General features: G+C 37.8%; 1 protein-coding gene across 5 annotated transcripts; it reads left to right on the top strand.

Moving 5' to 3' along the window:
• Window positions 1–4952: 4952 nt before the first annotated feature.
• Window positions 4953–13476, top strand: LOC143031285 (uncharacterized). 5 transcript variants are annotated; one of them, XM_076194925.1, is made up of 3 exons: window positions 5517–5666; window positions 11450–11626; window positions 11741–13476. In XM_076194925.1, exons 1-3 carry the CDS (start codon window positions 5648–5650, stop codon window positions 12883–12885), a joined length of 1341 nt encoding a protein of 446 aa, XP_076051040.1. In that variant the 5' UTR covers window positions 5517–5647; the 3' UTR covers window positions 12886–13476. The 5 variants fall into 5 exon arrangements, with proteins under 5 accessions (XP_076051038.1, XP_076051037.1, XP_076051040.1 ...); XM_076194923.1 differs by lacking the exon at window positions 5517–5666 and adding an exon at window positions 4953–5228 and having other exon boundaries at window positions 11450–13476; XM_076194922.1 differs by lacking the exon at window positions 5517–5666 and adding an exon at window positions 5267–5484 and having other exon boundaries at window positions 11450–13476.
• Window positions 13477–15422: the final 1946 nt, after the last annotated feature.

Consider the following 15422-nt stretch of genomic DNA (forward strand, 5'->3'; position numbering starts at 1 on the left):
ATTATTAATAGTAATTGAAACAATAATAATGATAACAATGATGATAAAAATGAAATTTTAAATACTTAAATAATAATAGTAACAATAATAATAACAATAATAATAATAACAATAAAAATAAAAGTAATAATAATAATAATAATAATAATGATAATAATAAAATAAAATAAAACCATATGATAATAATAATAACAAAGAAATTATCAATAGTAATTATAACAATAAAAATGATGATAATAAAAACGATTTTTTTTAAATATTTAAATAATAATAGTAACAATAATAATAATAATAATAATGAATAATAATAATAATAATAATAATAATAACAAAGATAATGAAAGTAATAATAATAATAATAATGATAATAATAAAAACAATGATAATAAAAATAATGATAAAAATAGTAATAATAACAATTATAATAATGATAATAACAATGATAATTAATAATAATAATAATAATAATAATAATAATAATAATAATAATAATAATAATAATAATAATAATAATAATAATAGTGTTGAAAATAAATAGTAACGAATAATATTAAAAGAATAAATCATGATAAAAAGTTGGGGATAATATTAAATGGTGAAGGAACAATGTTGGGGGATATGTGAATTGGTAGCATGTGAAGTGGAGCAAGGTAGCATGGTGCAAGAAGGAACGTCAGAGTAAAAGGAAGAAAGTTGGAGATGGTGGGCCGAAGTGGGAAAAAGGTATCTACTTAGGGTTGGGGGGTCTGGGAAACCATTCTTGGAGGGCAAGTGTCGCGGTAGATCTTGTCCATTTCTTTGTTATTAGTATTATCATATTTTTATTATTATCATTATTATTATTATTATTATTATTATTATTATTATTATTTTATTTTATTATTATTATTATCATTATTATTATTATTACTTTTATTCTTATTGTTATTACTATTATTATTGCTATCATTGTTACTATTATATTTAAATTTTCATTTATCATCATTGTTATCATTATTATTGTTACAATTACTATTAATAATTTCTTTGTTATTAGTGTTATCATCATATTTAATTGTAAAATTTCATAATTGTTACGTTAGCCACAATGTAATGTTCACACTCGTCACCAACTATGGTAACACGGGGAGGTGGTGAGGTCCACCCCATGTACATAATGCCCATAGCCCGTTTGTAAACCTGTTCCTTTGAAAAAGCATACTAGCAGATCTAGAGGGAGACCGAAGAAAAGATGGAAAGATGGAGTTGAAGAAATCCTAGAGGCAAATGGATTAGGAAAAATAGAGGATTTGAGGGAGGAAGGAATCTTTGAGATAGCCCAGCAGATATGTGAAATATTCTGGTAGTTTTGTGCCTTTGATGATACGAGCATGAAATTTGGTACACAGTTATAGCATACCCTTAGGAAACATTTTGGATATAGGGACGTTCCAGATCATCCCTAAGGTCAAAATGGTGGCCATTTTACAAAATGGCTGCCACGAATAACTAAATTCTACAAGGTCAGCATAGTCATAAGTGCTTGGTGCAAAACACAATGTAGTGAGTATAATATGATTATTATCAACTAGTATCCACATGTTTAAGACTTTTAACTCTTCTGTTTTCAGGTGATAACTCCACTGATGTGTGCCCATAGACTGATCCCCTACTTGGTGGTGGTTCTTCCCAATTGTACAGTGATTGGTGTTAGTTCAAGACAGTGGCCAAGCATTTTAACCCATTAAACTCCGATGACAAGATGTCTTGTCATTTGGTCAAATAAAACAAAAAATTATAAAACACCAAAATGTTTGATCCAACACCAGAAAAATATGACGTCAGTCCTCCTCGCTTCGCTCGCTTCGCTGCGAGCGAAGCGAGGAGGACTGACGTCATATTTTTCTGATGTTGGATCAAACATTTTGGTGTTTTATAATTTTTTGTTTTATTTGACCAAATGACAAGACATCTTGCCATCGGAGTTTAATGGGTTAAACTATTAGACCCCCAGCAGGCAGCGAGGGCCAAGTAAAACTGCTGCATCAATTAACCAGACAGACTGGAACCTACGTGTGCTGTGTCACATGGACACCGCTGAGCCTCTTCATTGTCCAGCTGACTCCAGGCGAAGCACAGGAGGGTCTGGGTACCAGAGTCTTGCAGACAACCTCCTCAGGTTCAGTGAGATGGACAGCGTGCCAAAATCTCTCGACATGTCCCGCTTGGACGATAGTGAGGGTATTGAGTCCACCTTCCAGCACCAGAGGGCTAAGTGGCATGATTCTTGCAGACTACAATACAACAGAACTCAATTGACTCGGGCAGAAAAGAGGAAAACAACCAGTGGGGATACCGAAGGCGTGGCACGAAAGAAGTATACCCGTCAGAGTATGGACCGCACAGAGACACTGCTCGAAACGTGTTTCTTTTGTGACAAGCCAGCAGGTAACGAGTCTCTGGATTAAAAGAGTTGATAGATGAGTTTAGAGTGAAGATGAAAATGGTCCGAGTGTCATCAGCAGAAAACAAAGCGAATGTGTTAACCAGAGTAAAGGCCATTTTACATGGCACTGCTTCTGACGCTATCTTCTTTATTCGCTACAGAAACGATAGGCATGGGCGGTAATGTTTAATTTCATGCCAGGGTCAAACAGACGCTGCGAATTAGTTATTTCAGTCGCTAACGAATTAAAACGCTTATCCAAAGCGAATAAAAACAACGCCGTGGCAACGATACTTAAGGAAAGGTTGGCTTAGAGTTCCGGAAGAACGGGAAGAAGACGATGTGTGTGCAGTAGGGTCCTAAGGCTGCGTTTCCACCGAGCAAGTCTAGGCTGATCCTCCTCAGCCGTCGTAAGTTCGTTTAAGATTCCAAGGCGCCGTTTCACAGTGACCTTTGCTTCCCCCATCGTGCGCACTCTCTTCTCAACAGTCATCAATGAGTTCATCCATCCCACTACCGTGGCTTAGTCGACCCTAATTTCGATCTCACATCCCCCATTTCAGTGGCAAATTGACCCTTATTACAACCGCAATAGGAAAAATATGACGTCTGTCCTCGCTTCACGCGAGGACAGACGTCATATTTTTCTGGTGTTTGATCAAACATTTTGGTGTTTTATGATTTTTTGTTTTATTTGACCAAATGACAAGGAATCTTGTCATCGGAGTTTAATGGGTTAAGACGGCACTTAGGCATGTAAGGGCTCTGGTTGTGGCGTAAATGTTCCAGAGAAGCATAATCTGAGTAGAATCGACATTGCAGAACAAATGCGGATTTCCCTGCAAAGGAAGATGGACAAGGTCTAGTGGTAAATTAACATACAGCTGAGTGATACGAATACTATTTCAGAAATGAAATTGTAGTTATCATTTGTCTGATGCAGTGGCGCATCCAAAGGGGGTGACCCCCCCCCCAAAATGTGTATATATATATATATATATATATATATATATATTCTTTTGTTACCTCATTTAAGGGGTCGAGAAATCTGCCTCGTGTACACCGGTACGTGGCAGAATTCCCACCCACCCCGAAAGCAGTGGATTCGAATCCTGCATGCGACTGTCATAAAAATGATCAGATTAATGTCGCTGTCACTAGCGAATTTCTCTCATGGTTACAATGGCGAAAGCGTGAAAGGGATTTGTTCCGATCCTTACCCCCTGCCACTAGTGGGCTTGGGCCTTGTGTAAAACAGGAACTGGGGTCGCAGATTAGTGATCTTTCCTATCCTCGGGAATCAGATAGATTCCAGGTTACAAGGCTTTTATAGTCTCTGTGGTGGAGTGGGTAAAGGCTCTGTAAAGTTAATCTTACGGATGGCTGAAAGCATGGGCTCGAAACCTACATGCGAATGTCATAAAAATGATCAGATTAATGTCGCTGTCACTAGCGAATTTCATATCAATATCAATCCCACTGTCAAAGTCGTTTGTATACATAGTGAATAAGGGACCCAAAAACCGAGCCCTGGGGAACTCCACTAGAAACACTCCTGGATTTTACACCGTTTATGGTGATCCGCTGTTTCCCGTCGCTGATGTTCTGTACCATTCAAACACCTTTCCTCCTATGCCATACGCTTTGACTCTATGTTGTAGTCTCTGGTGGTCACTGCCAATTTGTGATAAACATACACTGGACGTGGATGGATTAAATCAAATAAATATTAATCTTATATGTATGCCATTTGTTACGCCATATTAATTGTCCTTTGTATAATTCAAAATGTAGGCTAGACATATGCTGGTAATTTGATATCAATCTAGAGTGTGATTCAAGGTTTGCTTGCAAAAGTCAAAAATTTCATTTTCTTTTTATTTATATTATTATTTTGTACAAATTAGTTTCACATGTGCACCTTTGTAATATATGTATTAACCCTCGTTGCACAATCACTGAGTTAATCGCATATATACAGCTAAAAAAAATGCATGTCGTCGATAACAGTAAAGGTTGGCCGATATATGTGGAACCACTTCCCTGTGTAGGATTTCTCATTGACTGGACTGAATCGCCTGGCGACAACTACAAGATATGTATGTCATCTACTGCAGTGAATTATGATACAGATGGACATGTCGCTGGGGACACAGCCCACTGATACCATGTCCGAATACGTTTAAATTGCCGAAAATTCCTTAATTTGTTGAAAATATTGAATATAAAACTTACTAGAATCAAGTATGCAGGACACTCCATAGTAACTTTCTGAATTAAAAGAATAAAAATTAAACATACTGATGTTTCAAAATACCGACATTTATAACACCACATATAATAGGACGATACAGGATATTGCGTAACTAGGAAATAAATATGAAAATGTACGACAGGTCAATTTTCCCACTTCTGAGTGATAGAAAAAATGCGTTTTTTTCACGATATACTTTTAATTGCAATATTTTTCTTTTCACACTTTGATTATTTACTAGTATAAATGCAGCGAACAAAAATATATTGTCAATTGCAATAATATGTTTGAAATAAATGTTTAATTTTTTTTTATTACATTACGTGTTTCATAAAAAAACAATCTGTCGCCGTCGTCGATGACAAGGCCAACTTTTTCTCATGGTGTCATTTTACATTTTATTGCACCAGTTTCATTTATATTTGAATGCCATAAATGTAAACAAAGTATGTTTACAAAATGACTATTCTCACCATATTGTGAAAATAGCTTCGTAGCTAATTTCACCGATCAACTATGATTTACAAAGAATTTGATCTATAATATTAGGTAAATATTATGGTTGATTCGGTTAGCTATGGATATTGTGGAATATAAACCGAGATTTCCCAAATTCATTATTTCTAACTGTCAGTGGTATAGATTACAAATGAGCATCGGCTATGGAATTGACGGAAACGTCTCTTGTCTTTGGCGAATTTCTGCTACATATCGTCATCAGATCGTCAATTTATCTAAAATTAAACAACTAAACCTTATGTTGAACTACTCAGACAGCTGAAAAGAATTGGCTCATCATATCTAGGTAACAAACCTAAGATTAAATGACCTGGCTATCTAGAGTCACTTCATGATTTATATTTTTTAATCACCGTGCAGTGAAAATAGCATGTCGATGTACGTAGTGAGGACGTGAAGTCGGAAATATGCTCTAGCGTAGGAAGATTCAGCATTACACTTACCGTTGCATGGGATCTAGAGAAATAGGTAATACCATCAATAGTTGTTCAGTGTCATTATGAGGTGAATATTAATGCATCTAATAACCCACAATGAATTGCAGATAGAAAGGGTATGCTTGTCTCCCTGGAAAGCCCGAGACTGGAAATTGTAGGAAGGTGAGCCCATAGATTTGGACTAGATTAGAAACAACTATTTCGCCTCATATTCTGTATGATAATGGAGAAGGATCCCAGTACTGTAAAGACAACAGAATTCCATAAACTAAGGATCAAATGAGTTTAATTAGGCAAGCAGTAGCCATGGCCTAGCAAATGCCAGGAATTGTACATTCATACAGCAAGGGCTTTTACCTCCATATAAGGGAGGTAGCCAAAGGCAAAAGGCATTATTCCACTCCCACCCACTCCACTCCCATTCACCACCTCTTCCTCTCTCTTTTCTTGGTTTCTCTTGAATGACGGGTCATCCCTGCATCTCGCCCATTGCCCTGGGTCATAAGCATTGCAGCAAGATATCACATCCACGGCAGGGCTGTTTGGTTTGAACACATGGATAGAAAGAGTTAAGAAAAATTAGTAAAAGTAGTGTGGAAGGCAGAGGTGGGTGGAGTGAACAGGAGGGAGCAGCTGGAAAAGAGATGGGGTGTTGAGAAAAGAGGGGAATGTCTGTTGAGGAAGGAAGGAAGAAGACAGAAGGTAGGGGTGAGTGGAGAATGGTTGTGTATGGGTGATGCTGTGATGCATGGAAGGGAGTGGCTGGGGGATGGGGGGGGGCAGCTAGGGAGTGGTTATGTGATTCACCATAGTCTTGGATCACATGTTGAACTCATGATCAATAGTCTTTACCCTCCCAGAAGAGAGCTCAGAGCTCATATATGACTGATCTATGGGTAATGCTGTGACTTTACATGCACACCCTCCCCCCAACTCTCCACCCACGAGAGTTGGAGCGACGACTTTTAACCCAGCGATACTGAAACTATATCAGGTGGGATTCAAACTCAGACCATTGTAGCGGCAGTTGCGAATAATACCTTAAGGGAAGAAATTGCATATGCTCAATATTAAATACTGAAAGCATTGTATTTAAGCAGCCTTTGTGAAATGGTTACTTGCACCAAAAGGGCTATATGAATGACAGATTACGCTATGAAATATATCCTACCCTAAATTGACAATGTAGCAACAATGTTATGTATCCGTGGATTTCTTATTTTGTTACATAAATCTTGGTAATAATTTAGTATGGTTTGCACCTCAATGAATAAATTATTTCAATATGTCCAGGGTATACATCTGGAATACCAGTAATCACCCCAGTTATAGATGATCATTAGCATGCCATGGTATTGTACAACAAACTCCAATGCACAATCTGATGTTCAAAACAAGTTCATAAATTAGCAACTCAAGTGAAATACACCCTTAAAATTGTGTGGATTAGGCTGAACTTATACCAATCATTCCCAAATTATCATTATGTTTTTATTTTTTTAGTGTACCTGTACACACACATACACCCAAATAAATCCATGGATTTAGATTTGGGTTGATCAACAATATTTCAAAGGATGTCATGGTCATTAACCACATCAGATGTACCATTTTTAGAACAAGGGTTCACTAGAGATTCCATGGGTACTCCCTGTTCTCCTTTTTATCTAGTGGCAGTAGTTATTTTTGCGACGAGTCGTAAGAATAGTCCTCAGGCTATTTTTCCGACGAGTCGTAAAAATAGCCTCAAGCTATTCTTACGACATGGTTGATAGCACCCTCTGTTGTGAACTTTGGAATTCAATTTTTACGACAATAACCTAACATAACCTAACAATCCTCCCAGGAATGTTTCAAAAAATTTTAAATGCACAAATTTATCTTAAAGTTACTAATGACATATGAAGTCTAGTTCTTGTATTTGATTTGGTCGTGTCCCAGTAATAGATTTCGGCTGGTAATTTCTACCTCCATGCTGACAGCAATAATCTATTGAAAAATACTGCAGCTCAGGTTTGAAACTTCTGTTAAGAGCATGTTTAGTAGCTGATTGTATTGTTCTGGAGTTCTTGGTATAAAGATTTACATTATTAGACTTTTCCCAGCTGGAAATCGATTCTTCTAGAGCTGCAAATGAATCGAATTCTGCGCCTGCTGCAAGTACTCTCCAAAACACTTTAGAGAGGGCTAATCTGAATTTTGTAAATATATATTATGTTTTTAAACATGTACTCTATATTACAAATACAATGATTTTGACTATAAATTGAAGTATATGTTCTCACTTGATTTAGTTTCTTTTAAAATATTGGGTAAAAGTCATACTTAATCTTACATATTTAAAAATTTACTCTTAATAGTGTGTAGAATATCTTTCCAATTAGTCTCACTGAAGTGTTTTATTAAATGCTGGAAAAAAAAACTCTGTCACTGTATTACTGTTATCTGCCATGTACCATTACACATGAGGCAGATTTTTCGACCTACGCTATAAGGTAATGAAAGAACAAATTTAGGTTGGGGGGGGAGGGTTAAGCCCCCTCTGGATCCACCACTGTTGTAGCTAAGAGATAAGATTTATAGTTCTGGATCATTCATTGGGGGCACTAGCTAACCTAGGTAAACCATGTTAATCCTTTCATGTCAGATTTAGAAGAACAGCTTCATTAACAAATGAGTTAACTGCTACCTAAGGGGCTTAGAATATGAATATGTATATTTCTGTCTTTTGTAAATTAATTCTTGTAATCTTATTTGAATAGAGATCTATATACTGGAAGGCCTTCTCCTCGTAAGGGGATTAGCTAGCCAAGGCATGCACTCACCCATTCCATACCCATCCAAAACTCATTTATTTACTTTTTATCAAAGCTCATTGTAGATATATTGTAGATATAGGATCATCACTGCCCAGGTTAGAAGCAATGCAGTAAGAGAGTACATCCACAGGAGGGCATGACATTCTGAACTGGTTTATCCCTACAACTTCATTTACATAACAATCCTTTCTCCTTGTGTTATGAAGGTAAGACTGATGAGTGGAAAAGGTGGTAGAGAAACGCGGGTTAGAGCGAGAACACTATATTCCTGACATTTCAACTACAAGTCTTCTTCACTCGGAAGAAGACTTGTAGTCGAAATGTCAGGAATATAGTGTTCTCGCTCTAACCCGCGTTTCTCTACCACCTTTTCCACCCTTTCTCCTTGTCCTTTCATACATAAATAGAAAAAAAGGAGAGAAAACCCTTGGGGCCATATCAAATATTGTCTATTTACAACTTTTCCCCACACACCTGTTTTGCCTTATTCCTTCCCTGCTCACCAGATATTTCCCTTTTACCCAAGCCCCACTTCACCTCATTCATACTTCCATCTCATTCTCAGTCTTCTCCATAAGTTGACTCCATCCACCTCTGCCTTCCTCACTCCTTTTGGTACTCTTTCTTTATTCACTCGAGACATAATTTTGATATAACTTTTGCGTGCATGAAAAAAATGTCTGTACATGAAAAGGTTGCCTTATTTGGAGTCACTTTGCTATGCCTGTAAGAAGATGAATTTTCAAAACTATATTATCTATTTTGATTATTGTCTTGAGTAAATATGTCATTGCTACCACTGAGTAGGTGAATGGATGTTTGTGCCCTGGGCCACCATCCTAGGACATTTGGACAATGGGTCGCCACCCAAGGACATTGGGATCATAGTGGGGCCCTAAGGAGGACATTTAGGCCATGAAATATATAATTGTCTGTGATGTACATGGTAATATGTTTTTTAATATCCACATGCTTATGTTTTGTAGGCTATTGTCATATTTTGCTTATTTCAATGTCATATGTTTTTTTTTTTTAGTGTTTTGTTTATATTCTGAAGCTCACTCATTTTTATATCATATTCAGTGATATATTGTTTTTTAATGTTTTACTCATATTCTATAGTTTCTCATTTTTTATTGTATTTCATAGTTATTTTTGTATGTGCTCTTGCTTATCTGGTCAACAGGTAAGTATACACCCATCCCCCTATCACCAAACATATTAGATATTAAACTGATATGTTACGAAAAATTATTATTCACTACATTCAAAAAAATTATTTTCATATCTTGTTTGACAGCCAAAATGTCCTATATTGTATATCCTTAACATCCTAGGATAGTGACCCATGGCCCAATTTGTTGTACATTCATTGAATAATAGTCTTAAATGTGGGTTAATTGATTAAAGAAAATAGGAATGTTTTACTGTGGGATTAATGATTCTTTACAAAATCAATGCACATTCAGTAGAACATGAACAGTAACTCAGTGAGCAGATTTTTTCTCCAGTTCTCTTGCAGAACTACATCCCCTAGGAAAATTGCCACATCTACTGGTGGAGCCCAAAAGTCAGTAGGTATTGTTGGGCTGTATGGAATGAGTGCCAGATATAGCAGTATGTACTTTGTGTCTTGTTAGTTGGTTGTAATTAGGGAATTTATTGTCTGTCCCCAAACAGTCTGTGTTGCTTTTGTTTTAGTGTGAGGGTGGTGATCTGAACATACATATGCCTAAGGTTTTTTCCTCCTTACAAGGGAGAAGGGAGGCAGCCATAAAACAAAGGCATGAAATCCACTCCCACCTATTCCATCCCCACATACTCAACTCTCATCTACCCCCTCCCTCATTCTTATGCTCCTCCTGGATGACGGGTCATCCCTACAGTTCGACCAGTGCCCTGGGTCAGAAGCAGTGTCACAAGACACAGCATATCCACAGCAAGGCTGCTTCATTAAAACAGTGACCCCCTCTCTCTGTCCCCTCATGCAGGAAAAGAGAAGATTGGGAGAAATCCTTTTGGGCTGCATCCATTTTTTTTTTCTTTTCTTTTTTTTCTCACACATACTCCGTCACCCTACATCCCCCACCCACTCCCTTTCATACATCACAACTTCATCCATACACATAGGGTGTGATATTGATGTGATATTTGAACAAAATGAAAGGTTGGAAATAAGGTACCTGTTGATATATATTGAAGAATTTGTTTTATTGATAGTGGGGTACTAAATCAAGGATCTCAGGAGGACAGGTATATATCTAATACCACATAAAAAAAAAATGTTTTGTCTCCAGATTTGAGAAATAACTCTAATACAATAACTGTCGCTTTGAGTTTCATCGACAGGAAAACAACTGCCCCACAGTGGCTGGTAATGTTCCTTGGGCTTTCCCCTAGATCTCTCTGGGAAGAAAATTTGATTCATATGCTGTATACATACATGTGTAGCTTTTGATGTCACCAGTTGAAAGTAGTAGGAGGGGAGCAGTTGCACATTGTCAGCTTCCCATAGGCAATAATGTGGAAGAAATACAATATGAGCTCTGTATTGCAGTCTAAATGCTTTACAGCATAGGCTATGTGTTACAGTTGAAGGTTACTAGACTGCCAATTTCTTGCTAGAAATCAACCCAGTAGAGAAATCACTTTCAAGGCAAGAATTGCAATATCACACCTGCATTCAGTTTATCAGCTTGCACTAAAGCAGTACAGATATTAACAGACAATATTTGGGCTAAATGCAACCACCACACACAAAGCATATATTACACTGTTCTCCATTTATTCTTTACAGACAGTGATACTAAATCTCTCCACTGACTCATGGGAACTGGTGGCCATGGCTAGTTTTGTGGGAGCCAAGGGCAACATTTTAAATGATTGTACAATGTAATTGCAAAGTGAATTAGAACTCATTTGCATTGTTTCCATTATATCAAAATATAAGAAATAGACTGGAAAAAGTATTCTAATATATATTTTATTTCCAAAGGTCCAGGAGGATACAGTGCAATGTCGGAATCCACCAGGAAAGAAGTATTCATGAGTGGGAGTGACGAGATAAAAACAGAGCAGAAATTGAATAATTTAGAGAGAAGGCTTGTAAAGGAAAAGAGTCCAGACAATGCATATTCCTCTGATGCCTCAAATTTAGAATATATTGAAAAAGGTACCCTGAAATGTAGTTCAAGTAATGATTCATATCCTTCATCATCTTATTTGAATGTACATATTCAGACTCCCACACCCCACAAATGTACTTTTTGTGAATCTTCTTTTTCAGATTCAAATAGTCTAATAAAACATATTCAGATCCACAAAGGTGAAAAGACTCACAAGTGTACTCATTGTGATGCGTCATTTTCGTGGCCTGCTGGTCTTAAAAGGCATATTCTCGTTCATACACTTGAAAAACCGCATAAATGTACTATTTGTGATGCGTCATTTTCTCAGTCTTCCAGTCTGAAAGGGCATATGAGAATTCATACAGGGGAAAAGCCTTTTAACTGTTCTCTGTGTGAAGCGACATTTTCTAAATCTTGTAATCTGAAAAGCCACATTTGGACGCACATCAAAGAGAAACCTCTGAAATGTAGTCTCTGTGGGGCCTCGTTTTCTCGGGCGAGGAGTCTGGATATTCACATTCGGAAACATACGGGCGAGAAGCCTTACAAATGCACGCAGTGTAAAGCGTCATTTTCGGGTTCGAGTAACCTTCAAAGGCATCTTCGGATTCATGCAAACGAAAAGCTTCGTAAATGTACGTGCGAGTCTTCGGTCACGGAATGCGATAAAGATGAAGTTCACGATCAGACTTGTAAAAGTGAAAAACCCGACGAGTGTCCCGAGGGTTCGTTGACGCAATCTGATAATCGGAAGGAACAAGAAGAAGAGAAACCGTACAAATGTAACATGTGTAGCCTTTCATTCTCTAAGCTTCGTAATCTGGATCGCCACGTTCGAAATCACACAAGTGAAAAGACTCACAAATGTAGTCTTTGTGTGGCTTCGTTTACGAGGCCCGGGGACCTCAAAAGGCATATTCGGACTCACACAGGCGAAAAGCCTTACAATTGCACTCTCTGCGACGCTTCCTTTTCCCAGTCTGGCAACTTAAAAAAACACATCAAGACTCACAAAAAATCACGCAAAAGACCCAAGAACCGCCACCATTGTCATCATCATGGAGTTAATCAGAAGAGCAACACTGAAATTAATTTTGTAGATTGTGGTCCTGATACCAAACCTGGCTCAGCAAGATATGTTACACCTTGTATTGAATTATCTCCTCAAATCAATGTTAAAGAAGAAGCTCTAGAAGATTTGGTGAGCACAAAGGGAGGCTCACTTGAATTAGGAAGTTCCCAGGTAAAGGAGGTGATGGAGGTTAAAGTGGAAGGGGAGAGCCTTGACCAAATGTCTGTGTAGTAGTAGAAAACAAATGGCACATTGTGAGAGCCATAGTCGATGAGATTAGTGTTGATGAAGATTATCATTCATATATAATAAACATAGTGTCATGTGTTGAGTTATAACGGATTAAATAGCACTGTCCCCAAGACTCAAACACTAAGCTGCAAGATTCCTAGCTAAAACTTGCACAGCCTTGTATCATGTATTGGGAGTGTGCTTGATAGTTACTGATGAACATAGTTAATTATGTGCAGCTTTAGGTGTCACTTATTGTGAGACCCGTGCTCTTTACAATAAGTTAGTATTATAATTATATTTAGCCAGTTATTATAGTGTGCCTCATCAGTGTGCTTGATAGCAGTTTTTCAGTATTTCAGATGGATGCAAGTAGGGAAAGCTTCATGTTAGAAGTTGTAGCATTATATCAGTTTAAACAGGTACATGGAAATGTTTGCAACTATACTTCAGGTTTTGAAACTTTCCAAATAAGTATTGAGTGTGAAAAACATACATTAGTGATTATGTATGAGTTAACTGTTTGATAAAATGTAATTATAGATTAAAACAAAACCTTGAATTGTCATAAGTAAAATTAATAAATCTATTCCTGCCAGACAGTATAATTCTCAGTGTCCTTTTAGATTGTGTCATCACTGACACAGCTTGTTGAATGTCATTATTGTCAATGATTCTTAGAGAAGTAAAAAGGGTAAGTGTTTTATGACTAATGAAAACAAAGATAATTTTTTATACAATACATGATCAAGAAATGTCAGTATGAAAATTACAGATTTTACATTACTACGTGCACTATGCAATTGCTAAATCCTTTTCATAACAAAGGGGACAATAAAATGAGTGTGAGCAATCAAAATGAGAGGTTAGTCAATCCCTGCCTTGGGAAAATGTCATGTCCCTTTCAACTCAATCTAATCTTCATACTGTATATTGCAAAGTGTGATTCCAGTAAAGATTGCCTTGCCGGTAATCAAAGTTGATGAAACCATAATTTTTGCACAGCATACCCCACTCATTTCCTTTCTTATATTTAGGGATATCTGAAAGATTCATACTTGTGAGCTCAGGTGTTATCTTTTCTAGTCTTTTTACATGCATATACCAAAGGATTTTCCCCCCCTTATAAGGGGGGTAGCCAAAAAACAAAGGCATAAGACCACACCTCCCATCCATTCCATCCCCATCATACTCCACTCCCCTCCACCCTCTTCCTTCCCTCTTATCTTGGCACCTCCTGGATGACAGGTCATCCCTGCATATCACCCACTGCCCTAGGTCAGAAGCAGTGTCACAAGACACAGCACATCCACAACAAGGCTGCTTCATTAAATAGGTGAACCCCCCTCTCCATCCCCCTCATGCAGAAAAGGAGAAGACGGGGAGAAATCCCTTCGGGCTGCGTCAAATTATTTCTCATACATACTCCCTCATCCCACATCCCTCACCCATTCCACCTCATGCATCACATCATCAATATACAACCATTCTCTATTCACTCCTGTCCTCTCCCTTCCTTTCTCAACAGACATTCCCCTCTTACCCAAAGCTCCTTTTACCCCATCCATCAATCTCATTCTAGGTCGACCCCTCATGTTCACACTTTCCGCATCTGCTTTCCACACCTATTTTACTAATATTTCTTCACTCATTCTCTCCATGTGTCTAAAATATCCCAATACTCTTTCATCACCCTTATCTACCATCTCCTTTTCGACCCCAGGTCTCCTCACCTCCATGTTTCTCACTATATCCAACCTTGTAAACCCTACTATACTTCTCAGACACCTCATCTCAAACACACTCAAAATCCTTTCTTCCTCTCTTATGTTCCATGTTTCTGCCCCATACAGTGTTCTCAGCACAATCACTCCTTCTTACAATCTCTTAGCATCAATTCCCAAATGTGTATTTCTCATTACATTTTTTAATCCACCAAGGCATTTACTTGCTTCTCTCAATCTACCTTCTACCTCTGCCTCTACTCCTCCCTTTCCTGCCACATTTGCACCCAAGTATCTAAAAATATCCACTTCCTCCAGTCTCTCTCCCTTAATACTCACTTCCAGTCTGCTGCTACTTTCACCCCTTGTACATCTCATCACCTAACATTTACCTACATTTATCTTCAACTTCCTTCTTTCACACACCTTCCCAAACTCTGTCACTAACTTCCTCAATCCCCCCTCTGCTACAAGCACAGTGTCATCCACAAACAACAGATGGCTTATCTCCCACTTTTCTCCATTTTCTTTAACCATCTCCAATCCCCTACCCACTACCCTCGCATTTACCTCTCACACCGCCCCATCCATGTATAAATTCAACAGCCAGGGTGACATAACACATCCCTGATGAAGTCCCACCTTTACCTCGAACCACTCTCTCCATTTCTAATCCTGACACATGCTCTACTACTCTCGTAAAAACTCTTGACAGCTCCTAAAACCTTTCCTCTTATCCCATATATCCGCAAGCCTCCCACAGTGCCTTCCTATCTACCCTGTCATAAGCTTTTTCCAGATCCATAAAAGCCC

Source organism: Oratosquilla oratoria, chromosome 12 (genome assembly GCF_046742065.1).
Source record: "Oratosquilla oratoria isolate Oo_2021 chromosome 12, ASM4674206v1, whole genome shotgun sequence".
In the NCBI taxonomy this organism is placed as follows: Eukaryota; Metazoa; Arthropoda; class Malacostraca; order Stomatopoda; family Squillidae; genus Oratosquilla; species Oratosquilla oratoria.